We start from the raw sequence: 21,398 nt of genomic DNA, 5'->3' as shown, positions 1-21,398 counted from the left end.
TTACATATTTATTTCATGCAAGTATTTTGGAAGTATACCTTTTTAAATTTCAAACAATAATTTGTTCATCAAATATATAGCTTTATACACTTTAAAAAAATTAATGAAGAGAAGAAACACACATCTGAATCACTGCTATTGTAAGCATGCTTCACTCTATGCACTTTTTTTAAATATTACGTGTTTCAACTCTCTAATAGTATCTAATGCAATTTCTTGTTTTGTTAGATCCATGTCAAGATAATCCGACATCTCTTGGCTGTACCATCCCAGAAATATTAATTGAAACTTGTAAGGAAAACACAGCCGCCTGGAAACTTTGTCGTAGGTCGTGTGGCTTGTGTGGTTGGTCCTTTAATATTTCCGTTAAATTTCATGAGACGTAAAACGCACAATATGAAATTTAACATTTAAATCTTGTTTTTTTTTTAGTTTTTTTTTTTTTTTTTTTTTTTTTTTAGTTTTTTTTTTTTTTTTTTAATTTGTTTTAAAAAAGCTATAAAAAAATATTGGAGATAAAGAATGTTGATAAAATGGTTCAACCTTCGTACCAAATATTATTTATTAATTTCTTGTACATATAAATGGTGCACTTGTTGACTAAAACATCTTTAAAATATAACAAATTTTCCCGTTATTGTAGACTCATGCTGGGATTATCTAGACTGCTCTTCACTAGGGGCACAGAGAGTGTATTGTGGCAGGGAAGAATATGCTGTTCAGTATTGTAGAAAAACATGTGGAAAATGTGCCCGTAAGTGACGTCATAAATGCCAACATGAATATGTTCCATTGATGATAATAATAATAATTGTATTATAAATAGTGATAATGATTAAAATATAAAGGGCACTTAATAACCTACTAATATCATAAATGCAATAATAGTAAATTATTTTATGCGGAAAATTTTATACAACAAATAATAGTTCGGCTTCTGTGAAAATAATATTTATTATCTTCAATGTGGAATTTTGAAAATATAATTTCACTAAAAGGCATGTGATAAAGTCGTATCTTCTCGCTTCATGTCATTCATTTGCTGTTCACGTTAAAGAATTAAAACTGAAAATTAGTGTTAACCAGACTAAAATTTGTTTATTTTAAAGGCAGTTGCATTCAGGGTTATTCTTTCCGGCCTTTTCCTGACACTAACCATAAACCAATTGTAATAACAAAGTTAATCAATTAAATTATTACACAAACAGACAAACCTGTGGATGTACAGTTGAATAAATGTGGAGACCCTGTGACTTCAGAGATAATTTGTGAGCAACTCCAGAATGTAACCTGTATTTGTAATGACCCCGATCTTCGTGCGCTTTGTGGCAAATATTGTGAAAACAAGTGCGAAGTATATGGCTATCCGTACACTGGATCCAACTGCAAGCCAGCCGTAAGTTGCAAAACCATATAAACGGTTTATTCAGTGGAATATTATTTTAATCAACAATGGGCAAAATATATATAATTCTGATATGACATTACAAAATATCATATGTTCTGAACCTTTCTAACTATCTTAAGATGTTTTACAGCCGATTCAGTATTTGTCTCTTCTTTTTATATCCTTATATTATCAATTTCCTACTGTGTTTTTAACTGGACTTTGCTGGAAAACTATAATTTTAAACATTTGATTTAAAAACAACATAACTGGTTTTAATTTGTATCTCTTTTGTGAAGACGTTTTCTGCTTCTTTAAAATAAATAAAAAGATATATTTCACTGAGTGAGTGAGTGAGTGGATGAGGGAATTGGTGGGTGAGTGAATTGGTAAGTAGAGTAAGTGTGTGAATGAGTGCCAATATTAAAGCTAGTGTTCAGGAATGAAATATAACTTAATCTTTTATCTAGAATAAAGTTATAGTTATCATTTCAATCGTACTGTTTAATGGTTGTTATATAGTGAACTGATAACTGCTGAAGAACGTCATGTTAAAGTATGACATCAGTCTTTTACATGTCAAAATATTATTTGATATTATTTGTTATATAGTGTAAATGTTTATGCATCTTTGGTAATATTTTACATTTAATTTTAGCGACATCTCAATAAGCATACTTAGAATTAAATGTATATTTCTATTTGTAGTTTTCAAAACAAATTTCACAATTATCTTTATTATATTTTATAACTACTATATATTACTATATTTTTTCAGAGACGAAAGAAAAGGGAAACAGTTTTGAACCAAGTCGTATTTAATTGAAATTCTGTAATAACTGTAATTATTTTGGAAGAATGTATAAAGCGCATTACTTTGCGTTATATTGCTTGTTCAGCGTTATTGTTTTGTTCGACATGTTTAAACGGCTGTTCTTATATATCTCTTGCTTAAGTTATAGACACGGACTATATAAACTTCCTTACCGTTTATATCGTATCAAACAACAAAACCCTGATTTCCGGAATCTGATTATATACATTCAATATAATATATCCTATCAAAACCACAGCATCACAACTCAGTAATATTGCCACTTGTTAATTTAAACGTAGTAACGTTTAATTTAAACATAGTAACGTTCTATTCTAATTTGCTAATATTTAGCTTTTTTGAAGCCCAAGGGGTTACTCCGTTTATTGTCCCCATAATAGGTAAACTAGGGTCGGGGATTCATCCACTATTTTACCTTACAATTTATATTAATGTTCTGAAAAACATAAATGCGTTTATATAAATTAAGACATAATTTTATAATATATACAATATACAGAAGATAAATGTTCTCTTGGAATTAAAAGTATTTCATTTCCAAAAAGCTGGATATAATATAATCAAACTGTAATATATAAGTTGTTAATTCAAAAATATACTATTTATTTGCTATCATATTAACTACATAGATTTTCGATTCTCAAACAAATTCCATGAGCTAGGCTTTCCAGAAAAGCCCTATCTTACGATCTTAATTTTAATTTGTTCAAAGGGCAGCTTTTATACATTTGTTTGACATTTTAATATTAGTACTAAAACTAAAATGGAAAGGAACGTAGCCCCAGGGATATCAAATAGGGAGAAAAATTCCCTTGAGAACGTTCCCGCCCACTTGCACTGGCTTAAGTAAAATCAGACCTGGAATTACTTTGGAGTGGGCAATAAAGGAGAAAAATGCACATCTCAAAAAGAATAAAACAAGAATGATGAAAATCGTAATTTTACCTACAATATTCATTTACATTTCTTTAATAAATACCCCATTGAATCGTACCAAAAGGTCAATTTCTGAATTCTCATAATTTTCTGGTTGAAAGAATGAAAAGAATGCCCACAGCTTTAATTAATATAATCCCATTTTGTGTTTTCTTCATACACATGTACATTTCATCGAATTTACAAACTCATCCAATCAACAAAAGGAGTATAATTATAAAGGTACGTAATACCTACTTGTTTTTCCTTTAAGACCCACTATGCCTCATAAATGCAAAAATTTTATTACCAAGAAACTTTAGGTTTGGTTTCACCATTAACCGGTTTAAACTCCTCAGCAGTACTTGTGCTGATGACTGTTCCCTTTGTGTTCCTCAGATGTTTGTTTATGTTGTTTCATACTGTTTTGGTGACACTTCTGCTTGTTGTTTTCTCGTTTACGGTAAGTATCTTCCCTTTTGCCCCTAGTCTTATTTCTTAAATTTACCCCCTCCCCTTCCCCGGGTCTCCTGTCCCCTTTCCCTGTGCCCTTTGACTTTGTGGGCCTATCATTTAATCATTTATTTGTTTTCTTTGAATTCCTTATCAGTTAAATATTATTTCCTATAATTCAATCATTTATTTTTTCTCTTTCAATTCCTAATCAGTTGCAAATTATTTATAATTTTAGTGATAAGTCTGTCCGTGTTCTGCCTTGTGTCCTGTCCTGTTTTTGTTTGAGGGTCTTCCTCGGCTCCTATCCACTGGTTCATGGTGCTTGGTCGTGTGGGAGTTGCGTTCATTGAAAGCCGACTTTCCTTCTTGACCTTGTTTAACGTTTAATGTTTTATGTTCGGTATCTTATAACAGTTTCCAAAAATTTGTTCATTTGCCACATAGTTGAACTTTCTGTTCCCCTTTGATCTTTTGGCAACTGGTATGATATAATAATAACAATTATAGTGAATTAGTATTTTGCATGAAAATACTATTTTATTAACATTTCACTTCATTTATTACACATTACAGCATTACGTTCATTTCTACTTTTAACAGTTTCAATTAATCTTATATGATTTTAAACCATTATTGAAACATGTAATTTATCAGATGCATGCCTGACATTTCAAGGGCCATAATGAGTCTTAAATAATTTGTAATTTTCTGATAATTCTTATTTATTCGAACTATATGTTGAAGAACTTTGTAAGACAAAAGATGTCATGTCCGGATTATATGGGAATATCAAAACTATGCCCTACAAAACAGTCCATCGTAGAGACGACTCATATTTGCAAATATTTATGCTGATAAGAAACTGTTAAAGTTATCAGCAGTTCGTGTTTAATGTCTTGCGATTATATAGCGTTTGTCCTAGATGAACAATGGTTATACAGGTTGTTAGTAGGTCTTTCAGAAAGATAACAATGTTAAGAGAGAGCGCAGGTAATTTAAATACTTGATTTTATATTCTCTCATACATTTATGGTCAACATCAGTGTTATTATATTTTTTCTTTACTTTCAGGATAATTGATGATGCAATTTTTATTATCCCTCTATCAAACTGACTAATTTTTATGTAATTTTGTTGCGAATAAAAATACTTCCGAGGGATCACCCTCCTTTCAGATTTTGGTAATAATACTAATATGTCCAACTTGCAGCTCGCTTCTCCAAAGTGGCATACAAATTATTTCATATTGAAAAATATGTATTTTATGACTCTTTTGTTAGGGTTATAATATGTTTTGAACATGATTTTAATCACATTGAATAATTATCCTAGGGTGTTGTGGGTGTAATGTCTAAAATTAATTTATTTTTATAAGTTTATCATTCATAGACGTAAATAAATGTCTGTTTAAGGTTTTAACGTATATTATTGTCTTTTTCAGGTTTACTTGCCTTTGCGATACTACTAGCAACCTATGCATGCCACCCATCTGGATCTAAAGGTTAAGATATGTGTTCGTTTTTATGAAAAATATACTGGAAACTCGTGAAACAAATTCGATTTATGTAAACATATTAGTTAATAATTTATTCATCAAATATTGAATAATTTTTTATGTATCCCTGAAATGTTAGCGCGTTGTTAAACTTTTGAATCTTTATAAACGTGCTTAACTATCTTTAAAAAATCAGATATTTCAATTTATACTGAATTATATTTACTTAATGCTACATTAGCCCTATTCTAGTGTAAATGATAATACCAAAGAAACTTTACATCTTGCCATAATTGTTTTCAATTTTATAGGTTATAATAAAAAAACTTATGATTATCAGTTTCTTGTCAATCAAAATAATTGTCAACATCTTATAATATATTTGTAATTCAAAAACAAGAAAGCAAGCAAGAATATTAGGATAACGTCACTAAAATGTGTACTCTATGTTGACATGAAACGCAAATGTCTGCTAAAATTTGACATACTGATTTAAACTGATATTTTCAATAAATGCACATGTTTAATATGGAGTTTTTTTTATTTGTCCCTGGACATGTAAGCACACCATGACGCCAAAACAATTTATTTTGTTGCAGATTACTCTCTGTCAGCTAACAAACGATTTCTGCTGGATGGAAATGCTGTACCTTGCAAGTTAACTCGTTATATATTTCTTCAAAAATACACTTTTCTTCTATTTTTAAGTGATAAATAAAAGCAATCAATTACATTATCATTTAGATCTTCTAAACTTTATTATTATGAAGTAAGTCACACTATTGAAATACGTATTGTTTAATTTATCAGTCCATAATGTTTTCAAATCCATTAGCAATAACTTAAGATAAAGAAAAATGAATCCATAAAGGACCTTTACGTCAAAAACGGTTAAATTAAAAATGTTAATGTTAAATGCTCGGTTTGATTGAACCTGTTCATGGACAGCACTGTATTATGCGAGATTAAGATAATTCAACATTTAAGATCATCTCAGATTAAGATTCATACCGCAAACCATTTTAAAACATGAATAAACCTGACATTTCTTTTACATTACTTCACCTATAGAATCGCGAGAGGGTGCGTTCAAAGTTATTTTCTTAATCATCTATTTCCATGCATTTCTCTGTGGCCCGACTTTTTATAACGTCAAAATATAAATAATGTTATAGTATTTTAACTTTTTTATATTCATTTCAGCTAATATTTCATTAGAACAGTTTGCATCGTGTTACCTAACTTGTACACCAACATATGGGAAACTCTTGGAAACATGTTGTAAATCAGGTCTCAGTGTGGTCTGTTCAAATCTGCCATGGGATATTTTAAAACCCAAGCTAGGGTCCTGCCCAGGTACTTGTCTTTCTTTCATCTGTTTTGTTTATGTTAAAGATTAGATATATCGTTTTAGTCGTGTTATATGTTCTAATGTCACATTCTTGTCACATTATGTTGATTTTGATATACTATTGTATTCATTATTTTTGATTACCTTAAATTAGTAAAAACTGAATTTATAAATAGTATAATATAGTAATATATGATTTTTGAAAAACATTTTCTTTAAAACAGTTTGCAAATAGTCATTTCTACATTTACAATTATTTTGTGCTTTGCATGTTATACACATAATTGCAATAATAATGGTAAAAAAAATTCAACCGAATATAGTTCCTTATTATATTTTTTCTTTTCTTCAGGATTATCAAAAAGTCCGACCACTTCAGGTATATGTTTAAATTTTTCAAGACAGGCAAGGTAATAAATGTTATCTTAAAAGTCGGGCCCATTAACACAATTTTTTCTCGAATTGATTTTGTTAAAATATAATGCTATAGTATTGAGTCTTATAGTTCAGTGCTAGTCACGTACCTTCTTAAGCACCGGCTAAGGTTGTTTTTATTCTGCAGAATAATGTCCCTTTTCAAAATTCCATTTTGTTTAGTTCTGCCCTTTGATAACTCTTTTAGGGGAAAGCATTCTTCTACTCGGGGACCATACGCCTCTTTACGAAGGTTCCATAATAACGCCATATGGACACATCTGCGAATGTTTCTAAATTTAAAATTATACCATTTCAAATTTAAATTTTGAACTCTGCTTCTGCGGTTGCTAGGGGCGTAGACGGTAGCTTGCACTTTGTAGTACCGTCCATGAACAGACTCAATCAAACCGGGCCTACACAGTCATATAACTTATTGTTTATATTTCGAAACAAAGTTGATCGATCGATCGAGAAGACATTTATGTGGCTGTTGACAGATGCCTGACAAACTAAATGTAGACATAAAATAAGATATAAATAACGGACGGTTTTTAAATCGTATTGAGAACTTATGTTAATATTACAGCATGGTTGTCCCTGGAACAGTTTGCTGCATGCTTTCTCACTTGTGTTGTTGGTTTCGAAAAACTTACAGAGGCATGCTGCCAAACTGGATTAGATGCGATTTGTACAAATTTGCCATGGGAAATATTAAAATATCAATTAGGATCATGCCGATGTATTTATAAGTTTTTTTAATCAATTGTTTTAAGATTTACAACACACCTTCTTTTTATAAAGATATTGTCAAATATAATAAGGATTATTTAAATTTATAAGTAATGAAGATTTTCGACAGAAATTTTGCATACATCGTTTTATAAGTGTTTTGAAGAAAAGAATATCAATTTATTTGAAAAACCTCTATAAAGCAAAAATTCCAAAGGGAAGTGAATGTGTCTTTACTATTTTTTAAACTTTTTACAACAAATTTAAATCCTACAGCTGAACTGTCAACTATTAGAACAACAAAACCAAGTACCCTTCCTCAACCTTACTGGTCGTCGTGGGGAACATGGACATGCGGACATCAAGGATCAATCTGCTTTCAGACCCGGGAAAGAAAATGTTCAACGGGAGTAGACAAAGATTGCGAATCTCAGCCTGATGAAATGGCCACCATCGTAAGACTTTGCTCGGAATCTACATGTCCAGGTTTTCATTTTCTTGTAATCATTCTGATGAAAATGTAATTGAATATAAAACTTGGTGTAATGCGATTCATAGTACTCTAAATATTACACATAATTCTATATTTTAAATTAATTTCATCAATTTAGTCAAGTGTTTTTGCAAGACTTTCAATGTGTGTATCATTAAAGATATGATACACTATATGAGTACGATATATTTTCTCGGCTAAAATAAAATTTTAAATTTTAATTGACAAGAATGTACATATTATAACAAAATACGTAAATTTACAAACAAACCTACAAAAGAAAACATATATAATGAAAGAATAAGATACCTGAGATAAATTGAAATATACACATATTTGTAACTGCATTTTAATGATTAAAATAACTCGACTGAAACAGAATGACTGAGATATTAACAATTGACAAATAGATGGAAGTTACTTTCTTCAATACTGGTCTTCCAAGAGTTCTTGCGCACAATTTTTTATGCACTTCTTCATTTTTTTTAGATTTCTCTTCAACAAAGATAGCACACACTACAGCTACGACAACACGAAGTAAGACAAAAGTTATTTTTATTCCTACAGCTGACTTTATTTGTATACCGTATATTAGAAATAGCTCATTTTTTAACAATGATTTTGCAAATGAAACAATAATTTTTGTTCCATTAAAGCAAAAGCTTTTGCAAATACGAATCAAACCAAAAACTACCTTTTAGAAAGATACTTGGCAGCAGTAAAACTGGTAACATTCATATGTTATTACTTAGTTTTCAACACATATAGAAATGTAAGCAATGTGTGCATACCAATAACATAATAACGAAGAATCACATATGCAATATTAGAAATAGGAAGAAAAACAATAATGGTAGGCAATTTAAAAGACTATCGATGAACGTTTTATCTTTTATTTTATGCAAACAGTTATGATAGAAAAGAAAGAATACAACACTGTAGCAACTTTGATAACCGGCATTGGTTTCACAAACAGAAAGAAACGATTTTGATAACTTCTCTAGAGATAAACCTAAAAGTGGTTCATAACCCCATATCACATTAGTGTTGTGAATGTTTGTGGGTCTGAACCCATATTTAAACTATTCATACCAATAGAACAATTTAAATATGCTATTTCAAATTTTCGATAACAATAAGATAATAATTTCTTGTACGTATAAATCCATTTTGTAAACATAGAAATAAGATAAAATGCATATTGATATTGATGTTTCTTCCAAATAGGATAACTTTTATCTGACAGTAAAAATTTTAAGAAATCACATAATTATGTAGTATTTCAAATACAAATAAAAGGATAATAAATTCTGAAATTATAACATTATAACATAAGGGAACATGATGTACCTATATTGTTAAATGTTGGTGTGGTTTCTGATATTTTTATGTAAACTTAGTAAATTTACAGGATAGTGAACGTTATTAATGGTATTTGAACACTAGTTATTGTATAAAATAAACTTAATGAGTTCTTATGAACAATAAACCGCTCCGTTCAGAAGAAAGTAAAATGAGATATAAATGCAGTGTAAAATGTTTTCTGTGAGGAAGTATGGTTATATCTCTGCAATGTTACTAGAAATTAAAGAAAAACTATCTTGTTCGTTTTATTTTAGAACTATCCTTTACATTTTATTTAATTGTGACAAGAAATATCATGTACATTTTATTTTAGAACTATCCTTAACATTCTATTTTAGAATGGCAGGAACTATCATTTACATTTAATGTTAGAATAACCAAGATTCCTTGATTTCAATATAAAAAAAAAAAAAAAAAAAAAAAAAAAAAAAATTAAAATTTTAAATTATATTTTAGCATATAGACGTCCTAAAAACATTCGAGATTATCTTATGAGAAGTGCTTTACTTGATCGCACATTTTTATCTAGCCAATGTTTACGAAGTAGATGTCACATTGTAACAATATAATTGTTGGTTCCCAATTTAATAGCAGCATAACAGGTAGTTCTTTTGATTTACACAATGATGTTAATTGTACTACGCGTAATGTAATTTACCTCATTACATGTAAAGGCTGTAAAAAGCAATACGTAGGTCAGACTAATCAAAATGTATCATGCAGAATGAATAAACATAGATTTGATATAAGAAATTGTGACGTTAATCCAGTTTCACATGTTGCGATCCATTTCGGATCAAACGATAATAAGTGTTCATTGTCAGATTTTTCATTTTTACCTATAGAAATTATAGACAACAACATGGACCGGTTATGTAAAGAATCTTTTTGGATCCATAAATTAAATACTATGATTCCAAATGGACTAAATAATAAAGTATTGTTTGATTTATAATAGGTTACATGAATATTAATATGTTTGTCTATTATCTTATTTTTATTAACACTGTCTAATAGACATCTGTATCACTGTTGATCCATTTTAACTCATGTACCAGCTTTATTTATAGCATAAATATTTGTTTCTACATGTTATCATAGTTTTGCCGCTAAACGCCATAACGTTTTTCGCGCGTTTAACGCGTGTTTCGTTATGACGTCGCTTCCGGTAATTTTATTATGTTTTGCACTGATGAAGGCATATAGCCGAAACGTTTGCAATTAAATTAAATTACTAAATGTTCGTGTTTGTGTGGCTTGTCTGATTAATTGATTTCAATATGTAATTTCAAATGACCAATGTAAATTATATTTTATATTACTTCATATTGTTCTTCCATATTTCAATAAATATATTGTTACTGAAATATGTATAATATCCTTTTATATTCTTGTGATAAATTTATTCTTAAATACTTCTTTTTATATCTAGCGTCTGGTCATTCGACATCTTCACAAATGACGTCATTAAGAACACCTGCAACAATACCTATACAAACTGGAACAGTTACAACTAGATACACCAAATCCACACTACGTATGACGTCATCATTACCACAACCAACACCTACAACTCCCCAGCAACCTTACTGGTTACCATGGGGAAGTTGGATTTGTCAACAACAACAAGGTGCATGTTTCCAAAGACGAGAAAGGAACTGTTCGACTGGCAATAATAATGAATGTGAACAAAGTCAAGGTGGAAAACAATACAACGTTGGTTTGTGCACAGAAACTTCATGTCCAGGTGACAACATCTTTATTGATCTATGTGAATAAGTATTATTTAATCACTGGAAATGTTATCATTCATGACAAAAATGTTGAAAATTGTTAAAATCAGATGTGATGTTTTAACACTCGATGATAAAATCATGAAAAAAGTTTTTAGTAAAAGTTCTTATATTTGAATTTTCAGTGAGGAATAACACACGATATAAATGAAATTTATAAATGTACACTGTTTAAAGTAATTCAACAGTATTTTATTTGGAAGATCAATCCTCGAAGGGTTTGTAAATATTTTCGGACAGAAAATACTATAGTGAAAATATTTAAATTTTACATTTGAATGTTTATAGAGTGATAAGCTATGTCTATAAATATATGTTTTAGAATTTCATTTACAATAAAATAGCATTGTATTCATTATCTTTTGGTCGATCCTCTAAAAAGTTGTAATATACGTAGAATGAAAATTTATTAATTTTGTCGTTAAACATAGTTTAGATGTTCAAACAAAATCTTTTAAGGTATATTATACCTCTGAAAAGCAATAATGTTTGTTTCAACATTTTATTTTTTTTCTCTTGTTATAGGCAGTTACGGCAGGTTATCTGATATGAATATATAGGAATACAATGCTTTAGAAGAAAGATGCATTTATTTCTTCTTTCAGCATTCTTTAAAAGAACTACCACTCCGCAAGCTACCACAAGGCAACCTTCAACAGCACAAACAGGTAGCCTTTAGACCACATCATTTATTCTGTTTTGTATGTTTGATTTGTGTAACTGATAAACATAAAACGATTTACATCATAGTTAATGATGATCGTAATTTAAAACCAATATTAACCTTTATCATTAATTAATTACGTGATCTTTTAAAGTATTTCTTTTGCAGTAAATAGGCGTTGTATTGAATGGTGACAACTGTTCAAATGTTTGTAATTTTGTAGAATGCCCTATGTACTTATTTCATGTATATGCTTCTTTTTATATTTTATGCGATAAATATTTTTAACGAATTCAAATCGAACGTCTAATATATAAAGTGTGTACAGTTTAAAATAGAAGCTTTCAGGTGTCACTAAGTTCTAAAATTTATTTCATCGACATAATACTAACTTTTCTTCGAAGAGATCATATCATGGGATAAAACCCACCTTGTGGTATCTTATTTTCTTTTGTACTCGGTTTCCTTTCACAAACTAAAACTCTCCTCCACCATTTAATGTTTGACCTTTTAACGTAAACGCGCCCAGCTCAAACTTTGCACAATCAAAGCACTGAAAGTACTGAAGTATACATTGCTTGATAATATAATCAATTTTTGTCATCAAAGCCATGTTGATTTTAATCACTGACCGCGAAAACAATAGGGGTCATCTTCTGACCAAGGTCAATGTCCCTAACAAATGACTCACATGCACCAAGGCTTTTTTCTTCCAAAATTATTTATGAGACAAGGAAGATGTGATGTTCCATCTGTGTATTGCTAGGCAAGCTGATAGATGAGCAATAAAGAAATCATTTTTTGAAACACCCGTTAAATGGACTGCAGTATAATATATTGAAACAGTCATATTGAGTCTCCAGTGATGCTATCCAATAGCCATGATCTGGCTTGAACTCTATACAAAGTCAATTAATTGAATCATCCTACAAGACTTAATTACCAAATTATAGTACGTCTATGTACTGTACTTTGGTGCATTAATACATATATTCAGATGTGTTGTACTAATCTCTACACATTAATTTTCAAATGCATTACTTTATCGTTTATTAATAAAAATGAAATCTATAATCAAAACAATTCAAATGTACTGTAATATTTTCATTATTCAATAATTGATACATATAGTCTTCATATACAACCTTTCCAAGAAATTCATTTATACTTGACAGCAAGTTAACAAGGGTTCCATTATCAGGCTGTGTTACAAACTTCTTAACTTAAGATAAACCATTGAGCTAAAACAGTTTTTCTATTCTTTGGCTACTGTGACCTACCTCTGATTTTCAACCAAGGTGATCCATGTTCAAACTCGAGCAAAACCTGTCACACACATTCTTACGATGTTGTGTGACAATTTGGACAAAAGTTTGACCATAAGAGTGTTAAAAAACTAAATGACCAGCAGATTGTTAACAACTATAATGTCATCGTCGGATACACATGGTTGATTAACATTTAACATGACATAACTGATAAATGTAAATGGTTCGGCCGTGGGACTATCCGACGATGCTAAATGTGGACAGACCAGACTTGACATAAGATGGATGGCCGAAATTCAACAATCTAAAACCTCACCCTTAGCCAACCTATAAGTTTCACCACTGACTTTTTCATACTGTACTTATTACAAAAAAATAACTGACATTTTACAAAGGTAATGAATTTTATGTAATAGTTATTCATTTAAACGGTTGAAAAATGTATTTAGCAGCACTTTTTTAAAAATATTTATTTTATTGCAAGTAAAATGTGTTGATTGTTGTTGTTTTTTTTTTCTTTTTGCTTTTCTATGTTTTGACGCTAGGCAGTAACATAGCCAAAACACTTTCATACAATGTTTATTACAAAAATATTACTGATATTTTACTTTGCTTACAAATATAATGTTATAATCATTCATTTAGACAGTTGAACAATTTATTTAATAGTTATTTTAAAAATGTCCATTTCATCGCCAGTAAAATGTGTGTGTGTTTATTTTTTGGGGGGCTTTCCATGTTTTTGACGCTAGACCGTTACGTATCCGAAAAACACTTTCATACCGTATTTATAAAAATAATATCACTGACATTTTCCATTGCCCAGTAACAAAAGAAAGTAATAGTTATTCATTCAAAAGGTTGAAAAAAATAATAGCGGCTCTTGTTTTAACTACGACTATTTAAACGCCCGTAGAAATGTGTTTTTCGGCTTTTCCATGTTTTTTTTACGCTAGACTGTTACTTTGCCGAAAAACACTTTCATATTGCATTAAATACAGAATAGAATCATTCTCTAATTTACACTGGTTGCAAAAAGAAAGAAAATTTTAATCATTTAAAGGATAGAAAAAAGGAGATAAAACTTATTTTGTTGGAATTATACCAATTGTATATATCATCGATTTAAAACTGATATTATTGAACCCATTTCATCAAAGGAAGTGGCTAGCCGTACGGGCCCGTACGGCTAGCCAAAAGGTCTAGCCGTATGTGAGTCACGTACGGCTAGCCAGGGCACATTGTATTGTCTAGCCGTACGGCATTTTTTCAAAATTATATGAATGTCGAAAATGTGTATATTATTTTGTATCTTTAAATCGGTATTTTATCCAAGAATCCGCATTTGTCCACTTTTAATGCTCCACCATTTTGTCAAAAAAAAAAGAATACGATGGAAATACAAGCGTTGTCATCTTGATAAAAGTGTCAAAGTTACATGACGCATAATTATTCAAAGTACATCCGTTGTATATGCGTATGAAAAGTTATATTTATGATTAAATAATAATAAATATTTAAGTTATAATTAACGTCGTGTTTTTTGTGCTTATGATTTGTTGTTTTATTTGTATGAAAGTAATTCATTGAATCATTTTTGTTAATTAAACACATGGAATAAATAATCATAAATATCACGGATTTATATTAATCTATATAACGGCCAAATCAAAATCAATTAGCCTAAATTAAAAGTGCGCTTCACGGAACATGCAAACTTTCCTTTAAAACTGTCAGTAATTGATTATTAGAGTCAAACAATAAATCAAATAACCATCAAAAACCCATTTCATCAAATAACCATCAAAAATTGTTTATATTGCTGAATTTAATCACAGCCTTAATATTTCTTTGTATTTTGAGTGTTTTTCGGTATTTTTTGGTGTTTTTCGGTTTTTCGGTGTTTTTCGGTAATTCCATACACCCATTAATATAAGCAGATTAAAATAATTCCGATTTTCTAAACATAAATTTATTGTATTTATTTCTTAATGCTTACACTTATTTACAGTTAGTTTCAAATGATTTAATATTTCTTATCGTCAAATCTGGCCACATATGCCTATATTTAGCTCCGTGCTCTGGCTTAATCGTCAATATCCCAAGTTCGACGAATTGTTATGGGTCGAACGGTCGAGCGGCCGAATCTTTATTTTTACCCGTACTGAATCAGGCAATCTTCGCTGAATTGCGAAACATATTTCTTTTCAAAAATCTAAGGCGTACAAAGGTGAAAGGAAAATCATGTGTAAAAAAGGTACTCAAAAGAATAGCTTACGAAATTTCTATTTTTCGAAGCCACGATAATTGCAAGTTTTTTTATAAAAACAAACATTTTCCGGTATACGCTGGTAAATTTCGTTACAGAGCTCCATACTCATTTTGTAAAACATTTTAGGGCAATTTTATTGCATAAAATAAAATGTAAATCAGGAATGTTATTTGATTCAATATCTATCTGAGATGTTTCGTCCCATTTATATAATTCTGACGACTTTACTATATTTACGATGTATTCATTCATGCTAGCAAGCGCATGCGTATATGCGAAGTTTAACGCGTAGGTATAAACTACGATTTTATCAATGAACTGTTATTTTTTGTTTTTAAAGGAATGAAGAGTCTATTACTTCATGAAAATGAACGATTTTGAACATTTAAACAACTTTGCAAACACTATTTTAATGATGTGTAGTCGGAATGTAACGCTACTGCAGAATTAAGAACTAGTTTCTGTTGTTCAGTAACGCATTAACCTGTATCTATTTCTGAGATATAGCTTTTAACTCTGCATACATTGCAAGCAATGTATACAAAAACAAAAGAAAATAGTTTGTCAGATCCACTTTTAAGGATACGGAAACTAATGGGCACGAAAGGGAATATTGTTTTTCTTTCAATACCTTCATAATTTTCGAGATATCGCACGACATTTATTTTTTAAATGATTATTTGAAAATTTAATCATATGTAATCATTTCAATAAAAACGACGATTTTTTTCAATTTGATAATGTAATTTTATTTTCACTTAACTTCCAAGTTTCTGAACTTCTCAAATTAAGAAACTTCTTGAATCTGAAACATTTTCAGGATCACCAAATTTCTGTTTACTATATAATTCATAACTCTAAATTTCGAAACATCTAAATTCTAATTACAAACGATTTTCTGGTAAAATTTGGGTTATATCAATTATATATTAAACTTACTTGCAAAAGTAGTGACAATTCATCTGAAAAGTATATTGTGAAGAAAATTAGATAACAGGTTGAAAATTAACATTGATTAACAGGTTAATATAAACATTTGATATACATGAGGATAAATTTTGATTTTAGATACTGTGCCATTGTAACAACAAAGTCAGTTATAGGTGTTTATAGATTTGAATAAATTTTATGTAATCCTAGTACTTTGCAATAACAAAAAATTTATCAGCTTTATATATTTTTCATGCTTAAATAATAATTATCCACAGGGAAGATACACTTCTTCATTTAAGTGCCATACCAAACCATTCTGCAAATTTGCCTAAGTTTTAAACATTATGGCTTACATTGGGGAATTATTAGCTCCATTTTTCTGGACAATTAGTTGAAGGTGTTGATATGATATGGCCAGATCGTCAGTGTCAGAGTCGGCGATGGTTTACCTTTTCTGTTAAGGATATTGTCATATGCATTATATATTTTCATTTTCTTTTCAGAGCTTTATTATAACAATTGCGACTTTAAGTCACAATATAATTGCTTTTCACTTTTTTGCGTTTTAAATATGTGTATGTCAACCTAATATCTTTTCACAGATTAAAAAATGACAAATCTATCCTTTAGATTAAACCAATTAGGTTGTCTTTTACAACTATTAGCCTTAACTTAATCATCTGAAGAGACATAGAAACAAGAAAATATATAACACTTTTCCCGCCATGGTTTTTTGCCAATACAGAATTTTGCTTGGGATGAGTATCTTTTGTTCATAAACGTACAATTTTGTGCATTTGTTAAATAGATTGCTTAATATCATAACAATAGTGTTTTCTGACTAATGTCTTTACAGAAAATATTAGCATCACTAAAACCGACCTAAAAAACAGATGGCTGGACCGGGATTCAAACTCCAGACCACTCGCATGCTTAGCGAGTATTTTTTTAGGACCAAAAATTCCAAGTTATTTGGAAAAGGTCAGAAGCAAACTAAGTGATTCTAAATTAAGAATTATCAAAAGGGTTTGTAATTCTCTGCCTCTAATGTTTACTAAAGAAAATCCGACCCACATTAAAAAGAAATTAAAGAAGAGAGGAAAAATACATCTGAATCACTGCTATTGTAAGCATGCTAAGTTTATGCACGTTCATCAAATATCACGTGTGTCCACTCCCTGATAGTATCTTATGCGATTTCTTGTCTTGTTAGATCCATGTCAAGATGATCCGAGAGCTATTGGCTGTACCATCCCAGATATACTGACTGAAGTATGTAAGGAAAGAAAAGATGCCTGGAAACTGTGTCGTAGGTCGTGCGGATTGTGTGGTTAGTCCTTTAATATTTCCGACGTAAAACGCACAATATGAAATAAAAAATTTAGATCTTGTATTTTGTCCTTGTTTTTTTTTTTTTTTTTTTTTTTTTGTTAATTTGTTTCAAAAAAAGCTATACAAATATATTGGGGAAGAAATGTTGATATAATGGTGAAACCTTTATGCCAAATATTATTCGTTGATTACTCGTAACCATACGCGGTGTACTTGTTGACTAAAACATCTATAAAATATAAGAAATGTTCCCTTTATTTTAGACTCATGCTGGGATTACCTAAACTGCTCTTCACAAGGAGCACAAAAAGTGTATTGTGGCAGGGAAGAATATGCTGTTCAGTATTGCAGAAAAACATGTGGAAAATGTGCCCGTAAGTTACGTCACAAGGGCCAACATGAATAAGTTCCATTGATGATATTAGTAATTGTATTGTAACTAATAATAAATATTATAATATAAAAGATATTTAATAACCTACTAATATCATAAATGCAATAAAAGTGAATTGTTTTATACGGAAAATTTTATACAACAAATCAATATCGCCATTTTTATTTATTTTAGGTATTCCATGTTTTTAATTATTACGTTTCATTTCTGAGACATCAATTATTACATTGAGGATATGTGTTTGTTTTATATGTTATATCAAAGTATATTTCAAAGAGTTAAATCATCGATATTCAGATATAGTCCGGGTCCTGTGAAAATTATATTTATTATCTTCACTGTGGAATTTTCAAAATATAATTTCACTTAAAGGCATGTGATAAAGTCGTATCTTCTCTCGTCATGTTATTTATTTGCTGTTCACATTAATTAAAGAATTAAAACTGAAAATTAGTGTTTACCGGATTAAAATTTGTTTATTTTAAAGGCAGATGCATTTAGTGTTATTTTTGTCGGCCTTTTCCTGACAGTAAACATAAACCAACTGTAATAACAAAGTTTATCAATTAATTTTTTTTACTTACAGACAAACCTGTGGATGTACAGTTGAATACATGTGGAGACCCTGTGACTTCAGAGGTGATTTGTGAACAGCTCCAGAATGAAATCTGTATTTGTAATGACCCTGATCTTCGTGAGCTTTGTGGAAAATATTGTGAAAACAAGTGCGAAGTAAATGGCTATCCGTACACTGGATCCAACTGCAAGCCAGTCGTAAGTTGCAAAACCATATAAACGGTTATTTCACTGGAATATTATTTTAATCAACAATGGGCAAAATATATATAATTCTGATATGATATAACAACAAAATCATATGTTCTGAACCTTTCTAACTATCTTAAGATGTTTAACAGCCGATTCAGTATTTATCTCTTCTATTTATATCCTTATATTAACAATTTCCTACTGTGTTTTTAACTGGATTTTGCTGGAAAACTATATTTTTAAACATTTGATTTCAATACAACACAATTGGTTTTAAGTTGTATCTCTTTTGTGAAGACGTTTTCTGCTTCTTTAAAATAAATAAAAAGATATATTTCACTGAGTGAGTGAGTGGGTGAGGGAATTGGTGGGTGAGTGAATTGGTAAGTTGAGTAAGTGTGTGAATGAGTGCCAATATTAAATGTGTATTTCTATGTGTAGTTTTCAAAACAAATTTCACAATTATCTTTATTATATTTTATAACTACTATATATTACTATATATTTTTCAGAGACGAAAGAAAAGGGAAACAATTTTGAGCCAATTCGTGTTTAATTGAAATTCTGTAATAATTGTTATTATTTTGGTAAAGAATTGGGAAGAATGTTTAAACGTATTGCTTTCTTGTATGCAGTATATCGCTTGTTCGGTGTTATTGTTTTGTTTGACTTGTCATAAAGAAATCTGGAAAAAATGTTTAAAGCGCATTACTTTCTCGAATGCATTATATTGCTTCTTCAGCGTTATTGTTTTGTTTGATATGTTTAAACGGCTGTTCTTATATATATCTCGCTGATAGACACGAACTATATAATCCTTTTTACCGTTTATATCAGACCAAACGACACGGACCTGATTTCCGGAATCTATTTATATACACTCAATATAATATAAGTTCTTACATGTATCCTATCACAACCGTAGCATCACAACGTAATGATATTGTCACTTGTTAATTTAAAGATAGTAACGTTTATTCTAAATTGCTAATATTGAGGATAGTTACAGCAATGTAACAGTTTCTGTTATGCAATATCAGGATTTGATTAAGTCTTCATAACACGGTGTAAGAAGTAATATCAAACAACTCTTGAATATTTATCAAGTCTTCCTATAAATATACTTACAATACTTACAAAAGTACGTGTTCAGGACTGACAGGATTATCGGGGCTTTCTATTGCAAATAAATCATTTTGGTTCCTTAACAAATTCCATGAGCTAGGCTTCAATGAAAAGCCCCATCTTACGAAAAATTTAGTTTCTTTAATTTTAGTTTGTTCAAAGGGCATCTTTTATATATTTGTTTGACATTTTTTCAATATCTACTAAAACTAAACTGGAAAAGAACGTAGCCTAAAGGATATCAAAAAAAGGGAGAAAAATTCCCTTAAGAACGTTCCCGCCCACTAGCACTGGCTTAAATCACACATGAATTAATTACTTTGGAGAAGGAAATAAAAAAGAGAGATGCACATCTCAAGTATGGCTTAATAATGTGAACAGAAAGAAAGAGAATAAAAGATGAATGATGAGAATACAATATAATACTTCATTAAGCGTTCTTTAAAATTACTTTTATGCTTTGTAATCGTACCAAAAGGTCAATTGCAGAATTGTCATAAGTTGAAAGAACGAACGGATAGCCCACTGTTTCATTTAACATATTCTCATATTGTGTTTTATTCATACACATGTAAATTTTGTCGAATTTACAAACTCATCCAATCAACAAAAGGATTATACTAAGGTACGTAATACCTAATTGCTCTTCCTTAAAGACCCACTATACGTGATAAATGCGATCATTTTTATTACTCAGAAATTTTCTTTTCAATTTTTGGTATCTTATAACAGTTTCTAAACATGTGCTCATGTGCCGTATAGTTGAACCATCTGTTCCCCTCTGATCTTTTGGCAATTGGTATAATTATATTGAATTCGTATTATGTACTTTGTAAGACAAAATATGTTCTGTCCGAATTATATAGGAATACTTAAAACTATGCCCTAGAAAATAGTCCATTTTAGAGACGACCCGCTATTGTAAATATTTGAGCCGATAATAAACTGATAAAGTTATCAATAGTTCGTGTTTAATTTCTTACGATTATAGCGTTTGTCCTAGATGAACAATGGTTATACATGCTTTTAGTAGGTCTTCAGAAAGATGATAATGTTAAGAGAGAGCGCAGGTAATTTAAATACTTCATTCTATATTCACTTATACATTTTTGGTCAACATTAGTGTTATTATATTTTTCTTTACCTTCAGGATCATTGATTCCAACACTTTTAAATGTTGAAAATTGAAATTGAGTATAGCTCAAACCGGTGCAAGCGAACTTGAGGGATGATGCAATTTTCATTATCCCTCTATCAAACTGAGTCTGTAATTTTCATGTATTTTTGTTGCGAATAATACTTCCGAAGGAAAACCCTCCTTTCCGATTTTGGCAATAATACTAATAGGTCAAACTTGCAGCTTGAACTTCTTCAGGGTGGCATAAGAATTATTTCATATTCAAAAA

The 21,398-nt window shown here is 30.0% G+C and overlaps 1 protein-coding gene and 1 long non-coding RNA gene across 4 annotated transcripts in view; both read left to right on the top strand.

Annotated features, from left to right (window-relative positions):
- LOC132736655 (uncharacterized) overlaps window positions 1–21,398 on the top strand; it is an 80,069-nt gene that overhangs the window by 9,657 nt on the left and 49,014 nt on the right. The window contains exon 1 of one of the 3 annotated variants that reach the window (XM_060723843.1): window positions 20,995–21,062. The exons of the other annotated variants lie outside the window; for them this stretch is intronic. Coding sequence (XP_060579826.1) covers window positions 21,038–21,062 — 25 coding nt within the window. The 5' untranslated portion in view covers window positions 20,995–21,037. Of the gene's footprint in view, window positions 1–20,994; window positions 21,063–21,398 lie in introns of those variants that run through there. 3 annotated transcript variants of the gene reach the window in all.
- LOC132736656 (uncharacterized) lies at window positions 219–2,258 on the top strand. Its single transcript, XR_009626607.1, has 4 exons — window positions 219–345; window positions 644–754; window positions 1,209–1,396; window positions 2,166–2,258. It is a non-coding gene; the product is annotated as an uncharacterized LOC132736656 (long non-coding RNA).

Source organism: Ruditapes philippinarum, unplaced genomic scaffold (genome assembly GCF_026571515.1).
Source record: "Ruditapes philippinarum isolate M1 unplaced genomic scaffold, ASM2657151v2 ctg4184_1_1_1_1, whole genome shotgun sequence".
NCBI classification, from domain to species: Eukaryota; Metazoa; Mollusca; class Bivalvia; order Venerida; family Veneridae; genus Ruditapes; species Ruditapes philippinarum.
The sequence above is the reverse complement of the archived record's forward strand: the minus strand, read 5'-3'. Positions and strand labels throughout refer to the sequence as shown.